This window comes from Sciurus vulgaris (assembly GCF_902686455.1).
Source record: "Sciurus vulgaris genome assembly, chromosome: 9".
NCBI lineage: Eukaryota > Metazoa > Chordata > Mammalia > Rodentia > Sciuridae > Sciurus > Sciurus vulgaris.
Window position 1 is genome coordinate 3,714,020 of NC_136469.1, and position 26,920 is coordinate 3,740,939.

General features: G+C 47.4%; 1 protein-coding gene across 6 annotated transcripts in view; it reads right to left on the reverse strand.

The window, feature by feature from the left end:
* The window catches only part of TRPC3 (transient receptor potential cation channel subfamily C member 3), a 59,248-nt gene that overhangs the window by 13,174 nt on the left and 19,154 nt on the right, over positions 1–26,920 (reverse strand). For 5 of the 6 annotated variants that reach the window (XM_079154012.1, XM_079154011.1, XM_079154010.1 and 2 more), the window contains exons 3-9: positions 20,889–21,074; positions 12,316–12,480; positions 9,630–9,846; positions 8,173–8,406; positions 5,715–5,979; positions 2,540–2,735; positions 1,159–1,368 (exon numbers count right to left, since the gene is read on the reverse strand). In XM_079154012.1, coding sequence (XP_079010138.1) covers positions 1,159–1,368; positions 2,540–2,735; positions 5,715–5,979; positions 8,173–8,406; positions 9,630–9,846; positions 12,316–12,480; positions 20,889–21,074 — 1,473 coding nt within the window. The remainder of the gene's footprint in view (positions 1–1,158; positions 1,369–2,539; positions 2,736–5,714; positions 5,980–8,172; positions 8,407–9,629; positions 9,847–12,315; positions 12,481–20,888; positions 21,075–26,920) is intronic. The other variant, XM_079154013.1, reaches the window with a different exon arrangement.

Here is a 26,920-nt window from a genome sequence, read left to right on the forward strand (position 1 = left end):
GGAAGGACCCTGGTATTTGTGGCGGCTGGAACTTTCCACATTTCATACAGTGTTCACAATAACCCCCAGAGCTTCCTCCTTCAGGGGAAGGGATTATAGCTCAGAGGGTGAAGTGGTTTGTCCCTGCTACTTGCTCTAAGTCCCCAGAGCGGGAGTCCAAGCCCAGGCCAATAGCAAGGCTGTCTCCCTGGCGGGGTACTGCTTCTGGCTGCGTGCCTCCAGGGTTCTGCTCGAATCTTGGCGAGGAATGATCCATTATTGCCCTGCCACATCCAGGTCTGTCAGAAGGGTTTAAAATCTGGCTTTCTTAAAGAGTGAGATTCCAGGTTGTAACAAATCTTGCAAACTCACCTCTATCTTAAAAAGCAAGAAATTAAATTGCCTTAATCCTCTTTCCCCAGCTTCAACTGAGAAAAAATACCCACCTTTGCTCAGGAAAGCCTGTATGTCAGGGAATTCACCTAAAATCCTGTGGCCATTTTCACAATTTTAGACAAAAATTGTATATTAAGCCCGTGCATTTTCTCCAGTCTTCCTCCTTCACTCTTATTTGAAGTCTGCCCATAACATTATGCCTCCTGTACCAATCTCATCTCTGAAAATCAAATTCATGCTAATAAGGTGCCATCAGCTGTTAAGGTCTGACTCAACTGGGACACCTGGGGGAAGACCATTCTTGCTGTTTATAAGAGGGGTGCTCAGGGTTATTTGAGGAGCTCTCAGGCCGACTATTTTACAATATAATGGACAAAAGATTACTCAGCCCAGGGTAGCCATGCCAAGTCTATGAACAGGAAGAGGAGAATCTGAGGTTAAAATTATTTAACTTCAGAATCACAGCTGAGAAACATGGAATGCACAGAAACAAAGCTCTCCCTAAAATGAGGCTTCTGTTTACTTTTGACAAGTTAAAGGAGTCTTGTCTGTCTGCTTTTAATCAGGTGGTTCACATGAAGTTCTGACCACCTGGGGCATAGACAAGTGGCTCTTGAAACATTAGGCAGACATCAAGCCTTTGTCTATGGCAGCCCGTGGGGTGCGCGGCTACTTTCAATGTCTTCTAAGTTCACACATAAAAATCACTGCACACACATCAAAAGACAAGGAGAAAGAGACAAAACATGGATTTTAAGGTCATGGTAAGTTGTCAATACCTACCCTGGACTTTGAATTACCCATTCCCATTTCCAGATCCTTCTGTAGCCTTCTCCTTCTACATTTGGAGAAGTTAATGATCCGCATGATGAGATAAACAAACGATTTTGGACTTGGAACCAGACTGAAGGGTGGAGGCAATGTTTTTCCATCATCAAAATAGGACAACCAAAGTTTTGAACGAGCAAATTTCCACTCTACGTCACTGTCATCCTGTGTTGCAAAATAGAAATTACTGATTTTAAATTAGCTATTAATTTTTAAAACTAAATATTTCATTCACAATGTAAATTCTAGCAACGAATATAAATAACTTTTGAAATAGGTAAGGAACTTATACATAATTATCTGCATATGCTCTCTTTATGCCTATGGGATAAACTGAGTATCAGTTCTATGAAACCCATTTAAATTTTTTCTTTTCTAGATGCCTTTGTCTACAGTCAGTAAAATTTAACCAGAATTTCCTATTCCTCATCCAAAGACAAGATGAAAAGACCACCCACCAGTTCTGCATGATCAGTGTTAGTTCTTTACCCACGCTCTCCCCTCCCCAGACCACCCAAGCTGGGTTATGCATATGGTATATTATGCTCCAAGGGCAAAGCAAAAAGTGGATTTAGATCAACTGCTTTGTGGTGTTCATGTTTCTGTCACATGTTCTCCAATGTCACAGTAGTTCCCCAGTAGCCACTCTGTGGTGACGGGCATGGCCATTCTGGTGGAAGAAAGGAAGAGGGGCCCAGGGTGGAGGACCCTGGCTCTCTCGGGTCACCCAGCCCAGATGGGCATGAATGCACCCACACGGGTGTTCAGAGCACTGGGGTTTCCACTTCTGGAGGAGCAAACGTCTGCCTTGGGGACCCTCTACCATGAGGCTCTAAAACACACATGGGATCTTTCAGAGCCACCAACAGCTAGGCACTGGAAAGACACCGAACACAAAACTGGAGGATGTAAGAAGATATATACGGCGATGAAGATGCTACCAATCCAAGCCCAGCCCAAGACCAAAAACAGTTTCTGGAATCCTGGAAATTCTGACTGGATAAAGAATGCTATCCATGTTTCCAGGCATCTAGCAATTCTTCCACCAGGAAGAATGGTGGGCTGGCTGACCTGGGAGCCAATAATTTCCCTACAGCCAGTACATGCAGGCCATGATTTCAGGAGTTCTGGAGCGCAAGGGTGGAGTGGGAGGGAAGTCAAGGGACCTGTGCTCCCAGAAGAACCAGCCGGGGTGACTGCCTGTGCAGGGGAACACAGCTGTGCCCAGCTTCCTGCTCGGGAATGAGCCTCTTTGTGACCACAGGGCACCGAAGCAGATGTCACATGCCATCAGAGTGGATGGCAAGGGGAGACGCTGGGGACAGAGTGGGCGTACCTCGATTTCTTGGTATGAGCTATTGATCATAGCAATGAGCATGTTGAGTAGCACGACCACCATAGTTACATTGTATATCCCATAAAGGACGTATCCGATGTTCTCTATGAACTTGTGGTCGTATTTGAGTACAACGGAAGTCACTTCAGACAACCCAAATATTGACCAAAACAAAGTCTTGAAACTTTCTTCCACACTGTTGAGAAAACAAGACACAGAGTAATTGATTAAAGGTTCTAAGTATTACAAATTCAGAAGTAAAAACCAGTTAGGGCTGAACACTATACAGATGTAAAACGCAATCAGAATAAACATCTAGTAACTACTTTTAACAATTTAATGATAGTTAATAGAAATTCTCCTCTCAGGCTTTCAGGAACTGGTGATTAAATGGCCAGCTGAGCTTTTCTGAGGGACCATCAAAGGAAAGTTCTCCACTCGGCAGGAGAAAGCTGAGACCATATCACAATGTCCACTCCTTTCTCCTAGGAGGATGAGATTTTGAAGTTTGATGTGGTAGATGGTTTAGATATTTAAGTCAGTTTTCCTGGAGTAGAACAGAAATTAAAATTATGTACTTATTTAAAAAAATGTTTAAACATGTTCCTTGCCACATCATTTGCTATGAAATAATTTAATTTTAGAATAAAAACAGCCTACAAAGGCAAGGCATAGGCTGAATAATTCTGGTGCATCCAGACAACAGAAGGCCATGCAACCGTGGGGAATGAGACAGGCTTGTCTCCTGGCAGGCACGTGCAGTGATGTCAGAGAAGCGTTATGAAGAAACAAAACTCAGCAACTGCAAAAACTCCTGTCAGTCGAATGACAAAGGGGACATAAATACTCAACATTCCACTTCATGAAAAAACATCTCAAAGTATCCCAAAGACTCCAGTGCTCCTGGGAACTGGGGAGAACTGGCAGACTGATGGCCAGGGGTGGGGAGGGATCAGCCTGTCACTGTAGAAGCCTTTCTGAATCTTTTGTCACTAGAATGAACAGTCAGTCACCACGGGGTATCTGTGGGGCTGGGCTCTAGGATGCCCTGGGGATAGGATGTCTGTGGGTGCCAAGTCCCTTAAAGAAATGGCTTAGCACTTACAACTAGCCTATGCACATCTCCCACGTGCTTGAAACCGTCTCCAGGTGGCTTTCGGTGCTCCACATGATGCGACTGTGTGGCAGTTGCTGAAACAGATGTCCATGTGCTGCGTAGGGACCAGCAAGGAGAAACGGCGGCACCTGTTCAGCAAGGACAGTGCTTCCAGACCACTCATGACCCACGGCTGGCCGGACGTACAAGGGGCCCACAGATCCCGAGGGCCAAACGCATCACCTCCCTGGAAAGGATCCTTAGCGGGACATGAAGCAGGGCAGCGGAATGAGGGATGCGTTTCCCTTGGTTACAGGACTTCCGGTTCCTCCATCAGGACTATCAGCACCCGCACTCCCCACACCAATCACCTGCTTTTGTTCCTCAACTGACTTTGGCAACACACGTGGATGCTTCTGTCATGTGCTGACTTGTGATCCCTGAGCTGGGAACCGAATAAAATAGTCCTTAAACAGTTACCAGTAAAATTCCATTACAAGGAAGGTCAGAAGCAAGTTCTCTTATACGGTTCTATGGGAACCGTATTTAAATTTTTTTCTTTGTGTTTTTACAACAGATCCTAAGTAACAATGAATTCTGTAGATTGCAGGGCCGGTGCTGACTTGTCTATTGATTGTTCATGCATTCATTCATTTGACAAATACGGATGGAGAAAGGGAACGGAGGGCGGGGCCTGGGGACAGAGGGTTGACCAGCAAGGTGTCCCTTCCTCTGGGGACGTTTGCGGGGTGATGTCTGGGCGCAGACGCTCATGGAGGCGAGACAGCGACCGCCTGTGGGTTTCTGCGCTGACCTGAGCGCACGAAGACATTCTGCTCCTTGCCCTGGCGCTTCTGCTCCCTGAACCTCTCGGGTCTGGGTGGGGTGCGAGCTGCAGAGCCAGGGCGGTTCCCCGAAGACGCTGGCACGCGAGCGCCCGCCGCCGAGGTCTTCCCTCACTGCGCCGCGTGGTCCTCACGACAGCCTTGTTTAAACCGTATTGTGTTATTTTAAAAATAAGGAAAATGACCCTGGGAAGCCACCAGCGAGTACCCAAAGGCCTGGGCTAGAGAGTAGCAGAGGCGGCAGAAAGTCCAGCTCTGCCCGATTCTCCAGCTCGTTCTTTCCACTTTGCCGTGTTGCTGCCCCCGCCCCCCACAAGTGGAGAAAGCACCAGGTATAAAGCAAGCTGGGAGGAGGGCAGGGTGGCCCTGTGCAGGACCCCTGTCATTTGCCCCAGCAGGTTCAAATGAATTGTTTTCCTTCATTACAATGAAGTGGTTTCAGGTCTCTTTCACCTTTATGACCTGCTCCATATTAACTATTTAGAAACTAGTTCAGAACCATTCAGATGTCTGCAAGGTTGGTATTCTATTTTAGTCTACAGGGATCTTGCCGAGAGTGAAGCTGGTCTCCAGCTGGAGCTTTACGGGGGGAACCAAGGGCGTGGTCAGGGTAGGATTTCCCCATAGCAAGACCAAGATACAGGGGAGGTATGATCGCCATGACAACCATAGTCTGGGTACCTCCACACTGAGGGGCTGCAGGGTAGTGAAGACCCAGCTCGGGAAGGCTTCCTGGAGGAGGCGAGTCACGGTGCAGAAACCAGTGTGACCCTGGGCAGGAAGTGGTGTCACCTCTGCAGGGGGCTCAGGACACTCAGCTCTGCTTTCCACTCACTCTCCTCCCTGCAGGGCTCAGTGATTCATTAAAATAAACCAGTGCCTCTGTTTCAACAGAGTAGTACTAGCTACAAAATGACAGCTCTAAATTTAACACTATACATAATGAAAGACACGTCCAGTATTAGAAATCTGTTATCCCATTCTCTTAAAATAGCAGGTTTTGTCCAGGATTTTTTCCAAATCCTGATTGATTCTGTGGTCAAATGCTCACCAAGGTAAAAGAGATGAATCTTTGGAGCAACATAATCACGTTCAAGAACCGACTGTTTTTTATGAATATTTTCCTGCTCTTAAAAAACACCTTCACTACGGTAATTGAAAATTTTCTTTTGCTTTGTCTGGACCTGTTAGGATTCCTCTTCATCAAATCTTTTTAATAAGATGCTCTACTTACGTGGTAAAAGCAGCATTTACTTTGGCCCCAAGGTAGTAAGAGTAAAGTATGAACATGCCAATCATGAAGGCCAGAAACACCATGATGAAGAGGACCATGAACTTGAATATGTCCTTCACAGTCCTTCCAAGAGAGATCTGCAAGGGGCCAAAGCTCTCGTTTGCAGGGAGGATGTAGGCGATGCGTGAGAAGCTGAGCACCACTGCTATGGCATAAAGACCTTCCGATATGATCTGCGGGTCAGAGGGCAGCCATTTGTCTCTAGCTGGAAAAGAGAAAGAGATTAACAATGGAGCATGCTATGCATGGCTACCTTGCAGAGTGAATGCAGTAAACAGGATCTGTCTTGTGTAGGTGGCTCTTCTCTTAGCTGATACCACTGAACATTTAATTAACTGCCCACTGTTTTTTTTTTTTTTAAATATTAAATGAGAAACAAAATTCTATACCACTTTCAGTGGAGGAAACACCAGTGTAGAGATGCTGAACTGACAACACATGGATCAGAAAAGAACAAAAGTCAGATTAAAATGCGTCACAGACACTGACGCGTCCAGGATGGTGCAGCAACCCACTGACCTGCCCCTCACGGTCAGATTTATCAACCAGCTATTCTGGTGTCCTCTGGGCATAGCTGGAGTGAAACTTCTTTCTCACGTTTTATGGGAGGTTAGCTCGTCTAGCAGTTTATGCAAGTGAAATCTCAGAGAGCGTCGAGGGAGAGTGTCACTGGGTCACAGCAGTGCTGCCCCATGAGAGCACAGCAACCTGACTTGTTCCTGGAGAATGTAAAATGCCAGGAAGGGTAAAGATCGGGATGCAGATTCAGAACAAGGGCCCTACTGACCCTTTCGAGGTTACTAAGCCTGCAGTAGGCCCGCCCCGGCAGGTCAGCAAAAACTGTGTGGTTAATTCTGTGTGAACTGGGTCATTTCCAAAAGCATGGACACTCTGTGGACATTTGGGACAAGAAACATCAACATTTACTGAGTGTTCCAGGCATGCCAGTGTCACAGGCTACCTGGTGAGCAAGCGGAGCCAATGCTGACCTCTTAGAGATGCAGAAACCAAGACTGGGAAGTCAAAACCATGATCAGAGTCACACGTCCAGTGGGTAGGGACGCAGCAGTCACAAAGTCCCCTCAAGACAACAGCCATTAAATACACATCACACACAGAGCTTACGGAAATACTCAGGATATAGATGACACACAAATACAGACTAATTCTCTAATGGCAAAATGGTGCCATTAGACCCAATGCCTTGGTGTATTAAACCCTTGCTTACTGACAGTAAGAGTCACTGGGCTTCAATTTTGTAAACTGAAGACCTTGCATGTGGGTGAGGGAGGCCAGCCTTCCGACCTGGACCCGCCCGACTCGAGCCCCGACGGCACCTGTGGTCATCCTTCACCACCAGACCAGGTACTGCAGGCTGAGCCATCTCGCTGCGGGAGCCCAGACGACAATGTATACAGTGACAAGACGCTGCCACCGCAGCTCCTCAGCACGTGGACAGGTTTGTGCTGGGCAAGAGTGCATCAGCCTCCTTTCACCTGGACGTCCACAGGGGTCTCCCTGCTCTTCGTGACAGAGAGGTCAGGCAGGAGCCCCATTCTGTGCCAGGTGACAGGCACAGCACCCTCCCCACTGTGTCTGCTGTCCCAGCAGCTGCAGTTCTGTGGTGGCCTCGCCGCCCCTCGGTGCCTCTGTTGACGTGTTCACGCTGCTCTCAGAGCAGCTTAGGAACTCGCCTCATCTCATCTCCTTGAACCCTCGGCCTCGGGGACTGGCTTCACGGAGCTCTGAGGCTCATGCCCTGTCCACCTCTCACACTGACATGCAGTAGTTGTCCGTTATCTGAGGTTGGGCTTTCTGCACTTCCAGTTCCTCATGGTCAACTGTGATCTGAAAATTTTAAGTGGAAGGCTCCACAAATAAACCATTTTTGAATTTTAAATGCACAGCATTCTGAACAGCATGATCAATCTTGGGTAAACGAGTTCTATCTCTCATAGGTCATGAATCACCCCTTCAGCCAGTGTATTCATGCTGTATAAGCTACCTGCCCATTGGTGACTTAGGAGTCAACTAGGTTGTCAGAGAAACTGTCATTGTATTGCAGTGTTTATGTTCAAGAAACCCTCCTTTTATTTAATAATGTCCCCAAAGCACAAGAGAAGCCATGCTAGCAACTTTATTACAGTATATTGTTATAACTGTCGTATTTTATTATTGATGTCATTAACCTCATACTGTGCCCAATTTACTTATTAAATTTTACCATAAGTATGTATTTATATATGGAAAGAAACAACATGTAGAGATTTGGGTACTATCAGCAGTTTCAGGTACCCACTGGGGGTCCTGGGAGGTACCTGCCTTAGATAAGGGGGCTACCATACTCCTGATTGGCATTTCCTCCTGCAGCACAAGAGACCTGCAGCTAACCACTCACCGTAGGTGAAGTACTGTATCTCTGGCGGCAGTGTCACTTCACTGAGGTCACTCTCTTGGACGTAGCTGTCCACGTACTGTTGTGCTTTTGTTGCCTGAAGGAAAGCCAGGAATCTGGCCGTGAACGCAGCGATGAAGATGGAGAGCATCCCAAAGTCGAGCACATTCCACAGCTGCAAGATGTATTCCCTAGGTCCTTCCAGCCAGAGCTCCTTACACTCTGACCACATCATTCCTGTGGCGGCAAGCGCAGAGGGTGCAGGTGAGATGACAGCTCAGGTGGGAGACCACTACAGGCACCTGCTGACCCAGGCCCACCCGGTGGAGGAAGGGCTTCCCTCAGGAGGGGTGCACCCGACAGCCAGACCTGGAGACAGGGCTCCACGTGTGGCCACTCACACAGCGACAGTGTGGCAGATGCAGTGAGGAGGAAGGAAGCAAGCAAATCAAAGGAGCTTCCCGGTGAGACGTGTGGAGGACAGAGGAAAAGGCGTCCCTACAGAAATCGAAGTGGCTGGTTGTCTAGCCGTGGTGACTGGGAAAATGAAACCCATAGGAGAAACTCACAGGGATCCTAACAAGAGGCTTCCCACCACCCAGGAAGCTTGCACTTCCCCTCCCGCTCCTTGCTTCTGCCCTCGGCAGAGGAGGCCAGGAGCACCGCTGGGAGGAGAGGAACCCCCTCAGGAGAAACTGAGATCAGAAGGTGCCCCGTGAGAAGAGGGCAGACGGCCCTGACTGGAGGCAGGGGTGTCTGTAGGGCTTACAGAGGAAACGTGAGGGCTCAAAATACAATTCACAGACAACTACTGGGCCAGGTCGAGGCCGGAGGTGAATGAAGGGGAGAACCCATCTGTCAATCCAGGAAATGAGAAGATACCACGAAACACACCGGACGAAAGAAAACATACAGAAATGACTCTGGGTCAGAAATGTAGCGGACAAACCTGCTTTGACTTGCACTGATTAGAATGCAACAAAAACAAGTTTTTCATATCACTTAAAATTTTTACTTTAATACAGTACTCAAAATGGGTTACTGCAGGGCAGAGTAACAAATATCCCCAAAATGCAGTCTCCTAAAAAATCCCTAAACTAACGCAATTTATAGGTTCTTTAGTCCTCAGTCAATAGCTGCTGGGTTACTTCACAAGTATTTCAATTGAATAATTGATCACACAGTGAATCACGTTTAAAAACTTAATTGTGTTCAATCATTAAAGTTAGATTTCTGAAACATGGTATATTTGCAATCAGGCTCAAGTTAATCATAAAAACTTGAGTTAAGGTGTAACATTTACAAGTATGTACCAAATTATTCAATCATTTTGCTACTAAGCTCATCTGACACTGGCAATGTCCTTACCAGGGAAGGCATAGTAGCTTCAGTAGAAAATGACAATGATTTAGACAACTAGTTTTTGATAGGAATTAGGGTACTTAAAATCAAAGCCTTACCGAGAACCCAGACCATAATCAGCATCTCGGTCCATGTGAACTGGGTGGTCTTCACCCTGAAGATCTGTTTGGGGTAGTCGGTGACCGTGATGTTGGGCAGTGTGGCGATGCCCTCAAACCGGTCAGAGGCGTTGAACACCAGCAGGCCCAGGAAGATGATGAAGGAGGCGGCATGCGCCACGAACTTCATGAAAGGGCTCCGCAGAACCCTCCCCAGCTGGAGCAGCACGGGGCAGCGGGGGAGAGAGAAAGTGCACTTTAGAAAACCTGCCTTCCACTTTAAACACTCCACAAACCGATACACAAATAAAGGAATGGGAACACTTTTAAAAACCTGCTTCTGTTTCTGAAGAGCTATGTATGGAGAAACTACTCTTTGTAGGGAGAGTCTTTGTTCAAAAATTATTTAGTAAGGCCTCAGAATTCATCGTTTCTCAATATCCAATTTGTCTTGGATATACTGCACTGGCAGATGTTCTTCTGGAACTCACAGGACGTGCACTGGTTCTTGTTCCTTCTTCACATGGAAGACTATGCAAAACCAAAGTTCTTGCAGCTGGGAGAAGAGACTTTGTGCACTGTGTAGTTCTTTAATGCTATGTAACTGAAATGCTATGAGTTTGCAGACTCAGGGCATTAAAAACTCCTTGAGGGGTAAAAAAAAAAATTACTACAACAGAAGTAAATTTGAGTTATTTCTAAATATTCAAAAATCATTTTACTTTGTATCATATAAAAAGACAGAAAATATTAGAATCAAAATGAGTATTTTATCTGTTACCACCTCAATAATTGAAATCTCCAAGTAGGTTAGCTTAATTAAAAGTCATCTCTGAGTTTGGAAAATTATGCTATAGTGCAAAAGCTGTTCTAAAGTTCAGTTTGTAATTATTTTAAGGTGACTCCTGAAAAAATCCCCTATGACACAATGTCCTTAAAAGTCCCATGTTCTAGTGGAAATGAAAAACAATTCCTTCTGTCCCCAGGGCTTCCATAGTCCTCACTCCTGGACATGTGGTAGATTTATCAAGTGAGTTCTCTAGTCTGCACTCTCAGATCCTGCCTGTAACTCAGTCTGTGACCTTCAAAAGCACCAAGGTTTGCATTTAAAAGACTGAACTTTGAACAAATGTCCAGAACCTCGATTTGTTCTGGGACTGAAGACACAGAAGTGCACACAGCTGAATTAATGTTTTCCACGCTGGACACAGAAGTAAACTGCCATGTCACTCTGCGGTGGAGAGGGTGCCTCAGGGCAGCTTGTCCATGGCATCTGTTTCTCCTGAAGGCTGATCTCTCAACACCCCACACAAGCAGAAGAGAAAGCAGTACGCTTCCTCAACAATGGGGCAAGGCGAGGAAGATGCTTTTTGTGGTGGGATGGATCGTTCACAGAAGCCACAGATGGGGGTGCCCGGGACGACTCAACTCCCACCTTGCCCTCTCTGCCCAGGGGAGTTCACCTCCTGTGAGGAGTGGGCCCCAAGATGCCCACTTTGAACCTGACGTCCTGTCCTAGCTGGGTAAGGTGTCTTAGGAGGCACACATGTGGACAGGCGAACGCTCCAACTCACTGCCCGCAGAGGGACCCTGGAGGGAGGACTACAGGCCTGCTGTGGAGCTGCCTCTTGTATCAGTTGCATGCCTTGGGGTTTAGTGTCTACCTAGCTGAAGAATCATGAACTAGTTTTCCATGATTCATAACAAAAGAACTTAGCTGAGCCATCAAACTTGATCAAAATGACAAACTTTCTGCCTTCAACTGCCCTGGGCAACCCAGCAGTGCATACACACACACACAGACACACACACACATACACACGCACGGGCACCTCGGAGCAGGACTGCCTGGGAGACTGCTGAAGAGCCCACGGATTTCCAGGGCCAGTGGTAAGTGGGCTTGACTCGTTTTGCCTGAAACTATCTCAGTTATGAACAAAACCAGGTTCTGGAAGAGGAAACTGGACTAAGCGACCTCAGAACAGCTCCTTCTCTCCAACTGTGCCCTTTATTAGCCTGACACAGATCCTGCCAGCCAAGCTGGGTCCCTCTCCACACCTTGTTCAGGGGATCTCTCAGGCGTGACTAAACTGGCTCTTCCTGAGCAAGCAGAGAGGAGGGTAAGGGTGGTGGACAGATGATGTAAGCAAAACCAAATGATGTCAAAGATCCAAAATCCACAGGCTACATATTTTAGGGCCTTCTGAAAGAACAGAGGGCTAGGGAACCTGATGTGCTCAGATCCCAGGTTGAATGACAGCCCTGTTCTCAGTGCGACTGACACACAGCCTCAGACTGCTCCTGCAGGCTCCAACCAGCTCCGGGGCTAACCACTTCTTGGGTCTCACAGTAGGACTACCTGCTCCTGTTCCAGCACAGTCAGCCTTCTGTGTATTGGGCTGTCAACAGAATTGACACAAATGTACAGGCCACTTTTCCTCCTTTCCGCCTGCCATGGGGGCTTTAACTTAAAAGCCTAAGTATCTTATGCCTGCAAGTGTGAGCTCTCCTGCTAGGACCAAGCCTGTCCCCAGCCTTTATTTGAATGGATCCAGTCACTGAAAAGCACTGTCTGTGCTCAAGAGTGAATTGACGTTCAGGGTGGGGCCTTGAGGGTGAAGCTCCTTTCTCTTCTCCTGAAGGGACACGCAGGCCAACACAGAGAAACGGTGTAGATGGCCAGTACCCTGCTGCAGGGGGCGATCCAGTAGCCGATGGCGAGGAGCGGGAGGCCCAAGGCCACGACCAGCACGACCAGGCACTTGACCGCCACGGTCTGTTCCCGCAGGCCGGAGAGGTTCTCGTACCAGATGGTCAAAAGCTGCTGCTGGCAGTTGGGGTGCGCCACAAACTGGGGAGAGAAGAGAGGAGTCACCACAGCGCCACAGCTGAGCTGCGCACGCATGCGCGCCCCGACCGACCACGCTGGAGCACAGGTCCCTGGAGAACCCGCCTTTGCGTCCCGGTTTCCGAAGCTACTCCGTAACTGTGCGGAGAGCCAAAGTGGAAGCGGGGTGGGACTGACGCTGCCCTTCATCATAGTTCTGACAGAAAACCTCCCAAACTCACGGGTTTCCCTGCGGAGGGGGAGGGACACCTGGCTTCTGTGAAAACGTGCCCGTCGCGCTGTCTGCGGGCCACCTGCAGTCAGCGCAGAAGGGAAACGCAAAGGGGGTCGGGCTTGTCGCAACTGCTGCTGAGAGACCCGTGCTCTTAACTGCCCCGCGCAACCCTAAAACGCCTCGCCCCCGAGCGTCGCTGCTGAAAATCCCAAAGGTCTGCCACGCGCTCGGCCACTGCAGGGGGTGCCTTCAGGAAGCTCCCTCTCACGGCCGTCCGCCGCCGCAGGCGAGGCCAGCAGCCGCCCCAGCGGGTCCCCCTCACCGCAGCTCGGTCCCGGGAAACGAGCGCGCGGCTCGTGTTCAGCCGCGCCCGAGCTCGCGAGCCGCCTGCCTGCACATCCGGAGACGGGACCCCCTCTTCCAGGCTGCAGCAGGTCAGGCCGAGGCAAAGTTCCAGGCCCCAGCTGCCCTCGGGGCTAGACACGTCCTCCTCCCCTGCCCAGGCTTGGGGGTGGTGGGGGGCCACTCCAAAGGACTGAGCGCCAACAGACGTTTTAAAAGGAGTCTTTACTACGATGAAATAAGTCCTGCTGTCTTCTAAAAGGCCAGAGTACACAACAAGACAGCCTGTTAGGAGCACCCAGGAAAGGTTCCGGGAACCTGGGGAAGCAGAGAGCCGCAGTTCCACCGGCCACGGCTCCGCCCTCGCCAGGTTCCAGCCGGTGATCCCGGTGGTGCCTGTACCCCGGGCACCTCCCCAAGCCAGCGGCTCCTGTTAAAGCACGCCCTGGGGCGGGACGCGGCCTCCCCACCTGCCCCAGCCTGTGCTACCCCACTCGGCGTCCGCCCATGACGGCTCTGAGAGCTGCCACTGTGCCGCACGCAGGAGGACTTGAGGGCCAGCTGAGGAGCTGGAGCATGGTCACAAAGAGTACATCTGAATTATCTGTAGTACCAACCCCTGGTGTGGGGTACCAGGAGGAGGGTATTTGGGGAAGCGATTGGGTGGTGAGTGAAGGATATGGAAACTAGGTCCGCAGGACGGGAGGAAACAGTGGGCTCTGGACTGCCACAGCTGTCCCCGAGTGCCCAGCCCACCTTCCACTGTGACCCAGTCTCACTGAACCCTATAAAATGCAGACTTCCCCTGCTTGATGAAGCAGCACGGATCCCCTGAGGTCTGTCTGTTTCTTTCTTTCGTTTGCTTTCAGGGAGGGTAGAGCTCTGGCAGGATCAGTGCCCTTGCAAGAGTCCCCTTCCTGCCACATGTGGGCCCCATGAGAAGACAGCAGTCTGCCACCCAGAGCTGCACCTTCCAGCCTCCAGAACGGCGAGAAATGCATTTCTTTTGTTTATAAATCACCCAGCCTAAGGTATTTTTTATAGTGGCACAAGTGAAGACACATTTTATTATAAATTCCTTTCACTCAGTTATAAAAATCCCAGGTCCCTGTGTTTTCTAATCCTTGCCAGCTGCTAAGTACCCATTAAATCTTTCCCAGACCAAGATTCTGTTATACTTTCAAGTTTCTGTCTTTTGAAAACACTATTTCATGTAACAGTGCAGCTATTACTTGAAAATGATAAAATCTGTGGTTATAGTGCTGGGTGTGGTAGCAGGGGCCTGTAATTCCAGCTATTAGGGAGGCAGGGACAGGAGGATCACAAGTTGAAGGCCAGCCTTGAAAATAAAAAGAGTGTGGTGTAACTTAGTGGTGGAGAGCTGGTTCGCAATGCACAGGGTTCTGGGTTCCATCCTCAGCAATGACGGGAAAAAGAAGAGGAAGAAGAAGGAGGAGGAAGAGGAGGAGGAAGAGGAGGGGGAGGGGAGGGGAGGAAAGGAGAAGAAGGAGAAGAAGAGGAGGAGGAGGAGGAGGAGGAGGAGGAGGAGGAAGAGGAGGGGGGGGGGAGGAAAGGAGAAGAGGAGGAGGAGGAGGAGGAGGAGGAGGAGGAGGAGGAGGGGAAAGAAGAAGAAAGACATCTGTGGATATAATCCCCGGTCTATGTGACAAGAGTCGTCTCAGGAACCTGGGTGAGAACTCCAGCTTTCCGCCCTGCCTTGTCCTATATCTGCATCATTTTCTCCTTGCTTCGCCCCTCTCTCCGCCTCCTGGATGCCATCTCATTCATTCATTCACTCAATGCCTGAGGCCCCACACACTGTGCCAGGGCAAGAAGATAAAAATGGGGATCAGCTGGGCAGGCAGGGCCGGGTCACTGCTGGGGCACACAGTGTCCTCACAGGAGGGACGGACAGGAGCCACCACAGAGGTGGGCCTCCATGTCAGGGTGGCAAGGACATCATATAAAGCAGTTTGATTTGGATGTTGGGCCAAATGTCTTGGAATCTGGGGGTTGCGTTGAGGGAGGTTGGACAGGTGCAAACACAAGGCAGCCCCAGTGACTCTGGCCAGGCTGGCTCAGGAGGGACAGCTACAGGCTGGGCACATACGCCAGCAGATTGCCTCTACGAGGAAGGCCAACCTTGCACGTTTGTTTTTTTCAGTAAGTGACGGGTTTCTGTGGGGCACAAGATATCCATGAAGTTTAGAGACAGGTGGACTTGTGTCTACTGGGATTGCTGATAATTTCCTTTTGGGTGTGTCTGCTTACCATGGTTTGAATGTGTCTCCTCCAAAACTGGGATGTTGCCGGTGTGATATTCTTAAGAGGTGAGACCCGTAAGAGGTGGCCAGGTGTAGGGTGCACACCTGTAGCCCCAGATACTGAGGAGGAGGCTAAGGCAGGAGGATCCCTTCAGCTCAGGAGTTCAAGGCCAGCTGGGCAACATTGCAAGATCCTATCTCTTAAAACCAGAAAGCACTCTACTAAGAGGTATGAGGCCTGAGGACTGCTCTCTCCTTGCAGGGACGTAGGCTTTCGTGTAGAGAGTTTCCATGCAGCGTTTGCCCATCTGGGGGACATAGTCCTTACCAGGCACTGAATCTCCTCATGCTGTCCTTGATCCAGGACTAACCCCTCTCCAGAGCTGTGAGGAAAATATATTTCTGTTCCACTGAATTACCCAGCTTCAGGTTTTCCATTACAGCAGCACAAGGGACTAAGATACTCTGAGGTTTTCAACTCTTGAGGCCAGAAATATTGAAGCTGTGGTGTGACTCTCCCTCTTCCTCCCTGCGAGTCTTCAGGACTGAAGGTGTGTTTTAAGGCATGTGTTTCACCTGTAAAAAGGTTCTACAGCCTCAGACACCTGATAGGAATCCGGCCCTTCCACAGGGCAAACGTGAGGCTCAACATCGGACTTGCAGTGACCCGGACAACACAGCACAGACTCTCCCAGCAGGTAGAGACCAGCCCAGATCACAGTCTCTGCGTTTCATCTGCGACACTTTAAAACTCGGTCAGGCAGGTGCAATTCCTACCCAACTACTTCCACTCTCTTCTTCCTTGTGATAACGCAGCCCTCTGCGGTGTCTGTATTCCTTTCAGTCCATGCAAATAGATTTTCCTCAATTTAAAATCCTACTACAAGCACATAAAGGGCATTTCAAAAAAGAAGATAAAACCAGTACAGTATTAGCAAATAAGGGGGGAGAAACCAACAAAACCAATCCCTCTAGGAGATGAGTTTTTCACTTTTCAATGACTTCAAAATAGGGCACTGACCTTTATCTCTTAAAACTATTTTACTTTCTAAAAAATGTCCTTGTGCTCCCAGCCACAGCTAGCTGGATAAAATTTGTATGTGGCTTCCTAACTTCAGTGGGCCAGCAAATTGAAGTCATTACAAAAATAATACCCTTACTTGAGGTTTTTCCGATTTGAAGGAAGAATGCTTGACCCAAGAAAACGTCCATCTTTCCATGGAGCAAAACGACCATCACAGTATAGAACAGACATGTCTTTTTCCTGCCAAATGACTAAGAGGATGTAAACCGAACCACCAATCAGGGCAAGTTACACAGAACAATTAAATAGGTTTTAACTTAAACAGGTTCATTTTATACTGTCTTTTCATCGAATTGGATTTCACAATATTCACATCATATTATTATGTAAAAACGTGGTAGGAACACTCTGTTTTTGTTTTTAATGACATTGTAATAGCCACAATTCATATAGTTTAAAAGAAAATATTGTGAATGAAAACCATACAAATCAACTTATTTTTATTAAAAATAAGTTCATCGAATGGGGAACTATAAATGTAAAGCTTGCATTGTACAGGTTTCCCAGGTTTTGGAACGGCTGAGTGGGCATGCTGTAGCTGGGTGCCTGAACACAAGTGGGCGAGAGGTGCTTGTGAAGGACCCGGGCCTGGCGGGCAGCCAGGTGCCTCCACTGCTCCCTCAAGTCCTCACAGCAGGTGGGCTGTGAGCCTTCGCGTCTGCATTGCCGCCTGTCTGTCCCTTTCTTAGGTGAACTTCATGCAATTAAACTGATCCCACTGTGCAAGAAGCAGGCACCCAGGGACCTTCAGGAAGCCTTCTCTCAAGAACATGGATCTGCAGATTTGGTGGTGTACACCGTCTAGGACCTTCGGCCAGAGCAGACAGCTCCCGGGAAGCAGGCGGCACTTACCACACCTGTGGAGGGCGGGCCTGATGCTCAGTCACAGAGCGGGACCGAGGGACCACCAGGATTGGAACGCAAGACTTTTTAGGGGCAGAGTCCACTATTCTAATTGGACAAAATGAATGTTTTTGTCCAAAAGTTAATTTTCAGAAAATCAAAATTCCATGCTCCTTGTGGAATAAAGTGTGCATCTATATAAATAGTAATGTTTATTCTTCTTCCAGCTTCATGGTTTACTTTAGAGACCCCACAGAAATAGTTCTAGGATTAATAACCTTCAAAATCTGCTCCCTGACAGGAACGAGGCAAGCAAGCTTGCCCACTTTACTGGGATCATAGTTTGTGTGCTGTGATAATTGGGGAGGGGGCATGGCATTTGTATATCAGTAAACACTTGTTGCTAGAGGTGTTGAACTTTGAACCCGAATTTCCCTCTCCTGGGATCACCTGTTCAAGCCTTTGCTCACTTCCCACAGGGCACTGGAGGTTTTCTGTACGCATTTGCCTGAGCCCCCGGGATATTAAGAACATTGATCCTCTGTAAGTTACGATCCAGAAAAATATGTTTCCAGTTTGTCCTTCACTTTTTTAATGACATTTCTGATGCACCGTAAGTTGTACATGGTCATATCATTTGTTTTTGCTTTGAGACTCTTATTGATATTTCATATCAGAAAGTTACTTCCCAGGTAAACATCAAATGCATGGTGGCAGAGTGCCTGTTCTGGTCTCCTGTATTTTCATCCTGTTGGTTACCTGTTGATGCTCTGTAAGGCCTGCATGGAACTCCTGCACGACCCTGGGGAAGACCTGGGCTCTGGGGCTCAGCTCAGGTCCGAGCTCAGGTCCTGCTTTGGGACCAAGGCAGGGAGAAGCTTGGGCAGGTGGTACAGGAAAGAATTCCTAACTTGTATGGCCTCAACGGCTTGCCCTTGGGTAAAACTCATTTCCTTGGTGGAATATGGGTGGACTCGCATAAGCATGAACTCATGCTACTGCAGGGAAGGGGTCCGTCCCGTGTGAAGCTCTGTGGGAATTCCGTGGGCCAGCTCGGTGCTGCAGTGGGCAGGCTTGTCCCTATAACCTGGAAGTGGCTGTGCTTGAGGATGAGAAATGAGGTGGTGGGAAGAGGCAGAGGCAGGGGTGGGGGAGGTGGTGTTTCCTCCAGGCTAGAGTGGAGATGGAGAGGGCAGGTGCTGGCGACAATGGAGCCAGCCTTCGAGAAGACAAAGAAAGGAACAACTGGGGCTTTATTGGGAATTCCAGCATAGAGTCCACCTCCCCCCAGTATTGGTGGTTGAACCCAGGGGGGCTCTACCCCGGTTCTATACCTCCAGGTGTTTTGTTGTTTTGTTTTTGTTTTTAATTTTGAGACGGGGTCTCCTTAAGTTGCTGAGGCCAGCCTTGAACTTACAACCCTCCTGCCTCAGCCTCCAGAATAGCTGGGATTATAGGCGTGTCACTATACCTACCTAGAATAAAGTTCTTATACTGTTATTGAGTAAAGATTCCAAATCAAAGATTGCAATACTCCTTTATGGCATAAAACAAATAAACCAGAAATGCTTACAAAATGCCAAGTCTCCTTTCGGTTCTAAATCCATTTATTTTTCCTGCTGGTTGAATGATAGCCAATTTATTATTAATGACACCTCACACGCATTGTGACCTATGCACCAATTTGCTTAAAATTTACATGCAGGAGGACACTCACTCTGCAGGACAGCTTGGTTAACAGGAGCGCATCTATGGATGAGCTGTCTCTGCCAACACGACATTCCAAAGCAATGATGAAAAACCAGAGACAACCGAAATCAATTCTCTTCTCTCAGGTGCCAAAACAGAAGAGCCACGTATTGCCAGGTCTGTGAATCTGTGTCCAGACAGCTTTCTAAAAACGGCCTGCTATCAATCTTGTTCACTTATCTTTTCCCTCAACTTAGTGAAACCTCAACTAGCAAGGCATTCTGAGAGGAGGACGGCTAGCCCATTTAGTCACCCTGCAACTGAGCATCTCCTCAAGAAGTTATTTTGCTTTCATCTTTACTGAGAACCTTCACATCTGACTGTCTTGTTAAGGAAAGGGGAGATTTGAATTTAATGTCTGAACAAAATCTAGTTAGTACCACTTGCTGAAGTTCTCCCCACTGTGGTCATGTGTGTGTAACACCTGTGTGTCCACAGAGGGTGCAAGGGGGGACTGCCAAGAGCTCCTGGCTGGCCTAACTTGGAAGGGCCTGTGGGGACAGGCCTCAGAGCACCCTCTCTGCTGGTGCAGGAGCCCAGTGTCCATCTGCACGGCAGCAGAATTGTTCTGTTTGAGCCACAGGAACTTCTTGCCCTGGTCAGTTCCGGTGAGGTTTCTGGAAACCCGGCTTAACTAAGCTTGTTCCTCCACCTTTCCGTGTGATTCTGTGAGCTTCCTAACACCCTTTACTCCATGGTTTCCTGCTAAAATTGGCTATGTCTGGTACCAAGGACTGGAACCAGCACAAAGAATAGGAAATGTGTCTCTAGTGACTGATCGTCCCTAAAGGTTGTCCCTCAGTCTGAACAGTTTTTATAAAGGAGAAATGTTATTAGTTAATGCTTATTGAGCCAACACCGTGTAGTACCCTGTGCTGATTACTTCACAAGCATTATCTCCTGTAAACATCAAACACCTGAAGAGTAGCACTGTTATGGTCCCCACTTCCTGACCAGCAGACCAAGGCTAGATGGCCAGGTGACTTGCCCTTGGCCACTCAGGGAACCTGTGGCAACCTCAGGCCTTGAACCCTTCAGGGTAGCTCCCTGCATGTCCTCTTAAGCACCATGCCACTCTGCAGAAAGGACAGAGATGTGCTGGTCATTGACCAGATCATGAAACCAGATCTATTTCTGTTCTAATAATAGCTTTCCTCTTCATGACTTGTCAGCTCCATTTAAAGCACACACACCAAAAACAAACACAGCACAAAGAGGCCAACCTCACCCCCCCTCAGTTACAGCAGGAATAAACTGTCAGATTCTGCATAACTGGGATTTTATTATCATGAAAAGTACTATAACTACTATTTTAATGAGTTATCTAATCATTCCATACAAGTGAGCAAATAAATATGCCTATCAGTTTTTCTGCAGTAATCAGAATTTAAAAAATCATACTTTTCATTTCTTGAACTTGTATGACCAACTTCACAGTTCTGTGACCTTAGACATGTCATTTAAGGCAGTGACCTTCAGTTTTCCTGTACAACAGAAACCTCATCATCTATCTTAGCTACTTTGTAGGTAAAATAAACAATAACGTAGATTTGCTGCAAAGATCAGCATGAGAAGGAATGGAATAGTGCCTTAATAAAATGTACACAAACACCAGATATTAGTATTCATTGCATGGAAATCAACAGTTGCAGACTGCTTTGCATATCTTCATCCATTTAAATCCTACCAAAACCCTAAGATAGATAAGGGAGAGTATCTCCTTTTATATGAGGAAACTGAAATTTAAAGATGTGTGACTTATCCAAGGACCCATAATGGGTCTGAATCTATACATTCTCCACTTAATGTCTTTCCTGAAGAGAATTCCTCTCATCCATAGCACCTGCTCTGATCATTGCCAAGTGTCCTAGATGCTAGCACCTGTGTGCCACATCTCTGTGAAGCGCCCACTCACCTTTTTGACTTCGTACTTAATTGCAAGCTTGACCCGACTCAGAGCTCTGTGCCTGTGCACCCCCAGGGGCTCCGTGGACTCCAGGTCTCCGTTCAGAATGGCTTCCACCTCCTCCGAGTCCCGGCAGAGATCCAGCACTCCCACCACGAAGTCTTTGCACTGCATGGAGAGCTTCCTATAGTCATTCTAAAAACAAGAGGTTTGTGCTTAAAACAACACATTTCCTTTTACCCAGTGGAAAGTGAGTGGGGTGTGTGTGGATCAGGAAAAGTGTCCCTTCCCCTGCACAGGATGGCTTGTGGAGTTAGGCAGGGCTGGAGTTGCTGCCTCTACCCTTAGCCAGGCTCCCTTCTACGACCTCTCAAGACATAGGACAGCTCTGGAAAGAGCATGCACGTGATCTCACTTCTATGTGGAATCTAACCCCAACTCCTGGAAGTGAAGAATAGATGGTGGGTAACTGGGGTGGGGAGGGAACGAGAGATGTTGATCAAAAGGCTCAAAGTTTCAGCTGGACAGGAGGACTGAATTTTCGAAATCTGTTGCATAGCCCAGTGGTTATAGTTGCAACAAAGTATTTCATATTTCAAAATTGCTGACAGTAGATTTCAAGATCATACCACAAAAAATGATAAGTGAGGTGATGAATATGTTAATTTCTCCATTTAATCATTCCACATTGTACACATATATCAAGATATGACATGGTACTCCATAAATATATAAAATTATTATTTGTCAGTTAAAAATTCTAGCTGGCGATATAGCTCAGGGTAGCAGAGCACTTGCGTAGGATGTATGAGGCCTTGAGTTTGATTCCCAGAAGTACAAAAGACAAACAAACAAACAAACCACTTAAATTTGCTTTAAAAAAAGTGATATCCTCATAATTCACTGGTTCTTATTAAGTGATTTTGGCGAAATGCCAATGCTGAAAGAACAAAGGATCAACGAGTTTAATCTCTTTCATGCAAACAACAGTTATTCTAAAGCCAGAACGAGACCATTTCTATTTTGGAAAGTATTCTGAATGGCAATCTGACCTAGAAGATGGACTATATGTGGACATAGCCTGTCCAGTTTTCCATGCCTTGCCTTGTTGGAGGTGTTGCTTCTGGAAGCACAGTTCTCAGCCCTGCCCCCGAGGTCCTGATGCAGAAGTGGAGGGAGAACCTGTGTGTGGTCTGACCCAAGCTTATGCTCAACAATGTTTTCTGATAAACGCAAAGAGGCCAAGGGGTTCCCATCCACAGGAGGAGGGTTTTCTCCCCGGTTTGTGTGCAAGGCATATTATCATTCCCAGCAGAACTAGGAGAGAAAGGTCTGATTATACATAATCGAAATCTCGAAGGTTACAGAATGTCAATACCTGTGAGAAAAATTTCCAGGCCACTGAAACTAACACCTTGCTAAAAATAATCTGTGATTTTTTAAAATTTCATTTGCATATTTACATGGTGCCAGGGGCTGTCAGCAGCACCCCCTGCCGCCTTCAGAAGGCAGCTCTATTTCTAGCCATGGGTTCCAGTCAAGGTGTCTCACTTTCAGAAACCTCAGCTCTACTCTGACTTTCACTAAACTTCTAGCCCCTTAAGAAAGTCTTCCAGGTAAGAATCTAACTTGGTGCACTTGAGGGAAATAGTATTCCTCATTTCGACATTTCCAGACTCCTCGTGTCTACATAACCAAGCAGTACTTAGTACTGCAGAACTTCTGGGCTTCTGGAAACCATTCTTCAAAAGAAGACATGAAGAATTCCAGTTCCCTTCCCTTAAATAAATGCTTAATTTGATCTTACGGGCAAAACCTCACTAACTAAAAGAAACGCGTAGCGGAAAGACAGATTGTTCAAAGGTTACACAGACTAGAACAGTTTCCATTTTGGATATCAGAGATTAGATACAGAACAGTTACAGTTAATCCTTTTTCCCTCATAAGGGAACAGATACAATGAAAAAAACTTCAATCTTTGGTTTCCATTCAAGTTGGTACCAGGCAACTGATAAAATTAATAAAATGTCCAGTCTTTGGTTTCTAAGCAGAGGGTCAGTTAAATATCCATCTGCCCTCCATTCCTGAGGACTAATGAAATATTTTATTACAGCATACAGAAGTATTAAATCCATGCCCGTTTCCATAGAAAGCTCCCCTTTTAATACAGTGTTTTAGATGAAATTTCCTCATGTTATTCTTTAGTTCAGACCGTTCTGTAAGATTTGGCAAAACACAGGATAGCCGTTTCTCCCCTGATCAGAAATGAAAGAGGTTGCTTCCCCTGCTCGGAAGGGCACTTAGCGCCCCACTTTCGCCCTAATACTAAATGCTGACTCATCACCTTGAAAATTATAACCTGAGAAGCATCCAGTTTTAAGGAAAGTTGAGTAATTTTTTTTTCATGTCCACTGAAAGGTCAGTCAAAAAATTGGTACTTATGCAAATTACAAGGGCAATGTTTTGTTCATAACAATTTAAACATTTCTTGCTGGAAGAACTCTGTTGCCTAAGTGCAGAAAACAATCAGAGCTAGAGACAGTGGTGATTGATCCCTTCCTTCCTTCCTTCCTTCCTTCCTTCCTTCCTCCCTTCCTCCCTCCCTCCCTCCCTCCTTCCTTCCTTCCTTCCTCCCTCCCTCCCTCCTTCCTTCTCTTCCTTCCTTCCTTCCTTCCTTCCTTCCTCCCTCCCTCCCTCCCTCCCCCCTCCCTCTCTCTCTCTCTCTCCCTCTCCTCCCTCCCTCCCTCCCTCCTTCCTTCCTTCCTTCCTCCCTCCCTCCCTCCTTCCTTCTCTTCCTTCCTTCCTTCCTTCCTTCCTTCCTTCCTTCCTCCCTCCCTCCCTCCTTCCTTCTCTTCCTTCCTTCCTTCCTTCCTTCCTTCCTTCCTCCCTCCCTCCCTCCCTCCTCCCTCCCTCCCTCCCTCCCTCCCTCCCTCCTCCCTCCCTCCCTCCCTCCCTCCCTCCTTCCTTCCTTCCTTCCTTCCTTCCTCCCTCCTTCCTTCCTTCCTTCTCTTCTTCCTCCTTCCTCCCTCCCTCCCTCCCTTTCCTTCTCCTTCCCTTCTTCTCTCTCTTTTTCCCTTTCTGAGGTCTCCTTGTGTTGCCCAGTTGACCTGAACTCCTGGCTGCTGGGCTGAAGGACGCTCTGTCAGTCCCGAGTAGATGGGGCCAGGGGTGCACCACCAGGACCAGCCAAGGGGAAATCCTTTACTTCCTCCAGGGTCACCCTTTTAAAGAGCTATTGGGAGCTCTCAGGGAAGGCGGACACTCTACACTCTACTCTCAACGCCTGCCCTCGGTTGCAAGGATGGCACCGTGAAGCCAAAGCGGACGGCTCGTTGCTCCACAGGAGGCCCTGCCTTGTGTGCCTTCACTTGTTGGATCTACAATTTCTAAGACATTCCTCTCTTGAGTTTTGCTTAATGGTCTTCACTGTGCTGCTTTTCCATTACCATGGCCCTCCACGAGTTGGCAGATGGACTCCGGCACAGTCCAGGACAGGCACTGTGAACCCCCAGGACCTGCTCAAGACAAAGCAGCAACCGCACAGCTCAGTCCTCATCAAAACTCGGCTATACTTCTTTTAACTTATATGGTCTGTTCTCCATTCTAGTCCCCTTCTGTCCTTAAGAGGAAACTGAAATTCAACTCTAAGAAGGATTCGCTCTCTGGGGTCCTTTCTCTAGCAGCAGAACAGCAAGGAGATGTAGTGCTTCAGTCTGGATTCACATAGACCCTGAAGTCAGACTTCCTGGGCTCAAATACTGCTTCTACCACTTACTTGCTGTGTAATCTTGTGCGATTTACTCTCCCTCTGATGAGAATAATCCTACCTTCTACAGGTACTGCAGGGATTAAATGCTTGGTACACATTACTACAGAAGTGCTTCAGTATAATCAGGTATGTTATGTGGATATAATGCCTAGGGCAGGGACCCAAGACACTCAAATCTAGGCTTAGCAAATGGGACCTGGGATCCAGCCCTGATGTCCTCATTTGTAAAATGAGAGGTCTGTATGCAGATGACTCCTCGTGGCCCTCCTGCTACCACACATTGCCTTGCTTGTGGATTGTATTTATTCTCCTTCTCCTTGCAGTGCCACTATGATATAAATTCAAACTGCCTTTCTGCTTTAGGCAGAGGTAAACTGAGGCACAGGAAAGGCTGGTGGCTTTGTTTTGTTGTTGTCATTTATTAAGAAGGTACATCACCCACTCAGAGTTAGGAAATTTCGATTTGCTTTCTCACTGTTTAATAGATGGCTGACTTCCTTGTCACTGACATGTGACCAATTAGACCCAGAGTCCATCCTGTCCAATACTCTGTTTCTTAGAATAGCTTCAGACAGCATATGCACATCTAAAATACTTCTTTAATAACCTGTCACTGGGCTGTCCTCCGTTAATCTATCTAAATCTATGTCCTAGAATGCATGACCTCTGCAGGTAATGACCTTCATGTGTTTTCGACACCTTGCCGAGGACAGCCCTCAAGGAACTTTGGAAACTGCACTGGGGCTGAGACTAGCCTCCAAGCACCTGCTCTGAGGCACTCTGAGAGGCGAGGCGTGAGCGATTACAGCCCATTAATAAGACGAAAGAGGCACAGGCGTCTGAGAAGGGGAAAATCACCACTCTTTCACCAGGGAACACGATATCTATTTTTTCATTCCAAGGCTGGTACTCAGAGTCCCTGCGGAGAGAGAACTGCGAACACCGCAGCACAGGGCAAATTAGGTTACCTGCTTTCCTCCGAGAAGGGTTGCGCCGGCACTGGTCTTCAGAGCTGTGTCTGTCTAAAGCCCTGACAGATGCCACGCACCAGGGATGGGAGGCCAAGGGGCAGCCAGAGAGCAGACAAGAAGGGACAGCAAGGACAGGGGAGCCTGGGGTAGAAACAGCCTCCAGTTAGGGCCAGGAGGCTCCGGCCTCAAGAGACTGTGACTACAGAAAGACTGTCTGAGTGGGCTCAGAGGGGCTCAGCTACGTCCCACTGGCCACAGAAGGAGAAAAAGAACTGGAGATTCAGATGCTTGCCCATTCTGGTGTGCAGCCCCTGATGGCTGTCCTTGGGGACTCCCTGTGCTGGTCCCCGGGGGCTGGCTGCTTCACCAGCGACATTCCCACCTTTGAAAGGTTAGCAGAAGCCACTCTCCCTGCAAAGTGGAGTCATGGCATTACTAATATGGACTCAGCTGGCTGGGGGAAACTGTGAATGACAAATGCCCTGCCATCACTTGGCTGCATGACTTCCCTGGGAAAACTGCAAACATCGCCATCTTGAGTAAATGGGTGAAGCAGAATCTAGGAAAATACTCCCTTTTATAGAATTTCTTCTGTAGACTTTCAATACACATCAAGCAGTATACATCACAAAAACGAGTTCTGGGTGATGTTTGAAATAGTGGCAAATAAACAAATTCAGAATTATGCTTTGATTACTGTCCCAAAACAAACAAACAAACAAAAATGATTTTTAGAAGCATTTTACCCAAATGTTTTTCTACTTTCTCTCTAGCTGGCTCGAAGTTTTCAACTTGTTCTGTCTAAAGACTTTCATCTTGGGTCCAAGGAAACAAATCTTTTCAATTACCACATAATAAATGTCTTCAAAGGGAATAGATATAAACTGATACTCATTTTCTTCTTCATATTGTCCCATGTTTTCTGAAAATATTTTACAATAAATATGTCTAGCTTTTGCATCAAAAAAAAAAAAAATGAATTAACAAGATTACCCTAAGGCCAGATCTCTAGCAAGATCCAGCGAAGTTTCATGAATAGGTAGGAAATCTGGTATGTTTGGAAAGCAGGGGAGAAAACCACTTTCCCACCATTTTCTTGCAACCCCAGAGGAAAAGAGATATTCCTTGGCCTGAATTACATTGCTAGTTACAGATGAATAAATCTCAATTAAATGTGAAAAATAATATTAAGATGTGAAAGACAGAAGAACCACTCTTTCTGCGATCTGATACCATAACACTAAACCAAAAAGATTAACTCAGCGCCCAGAAAATAATTCAAGAATTTGGTGCCTACATCT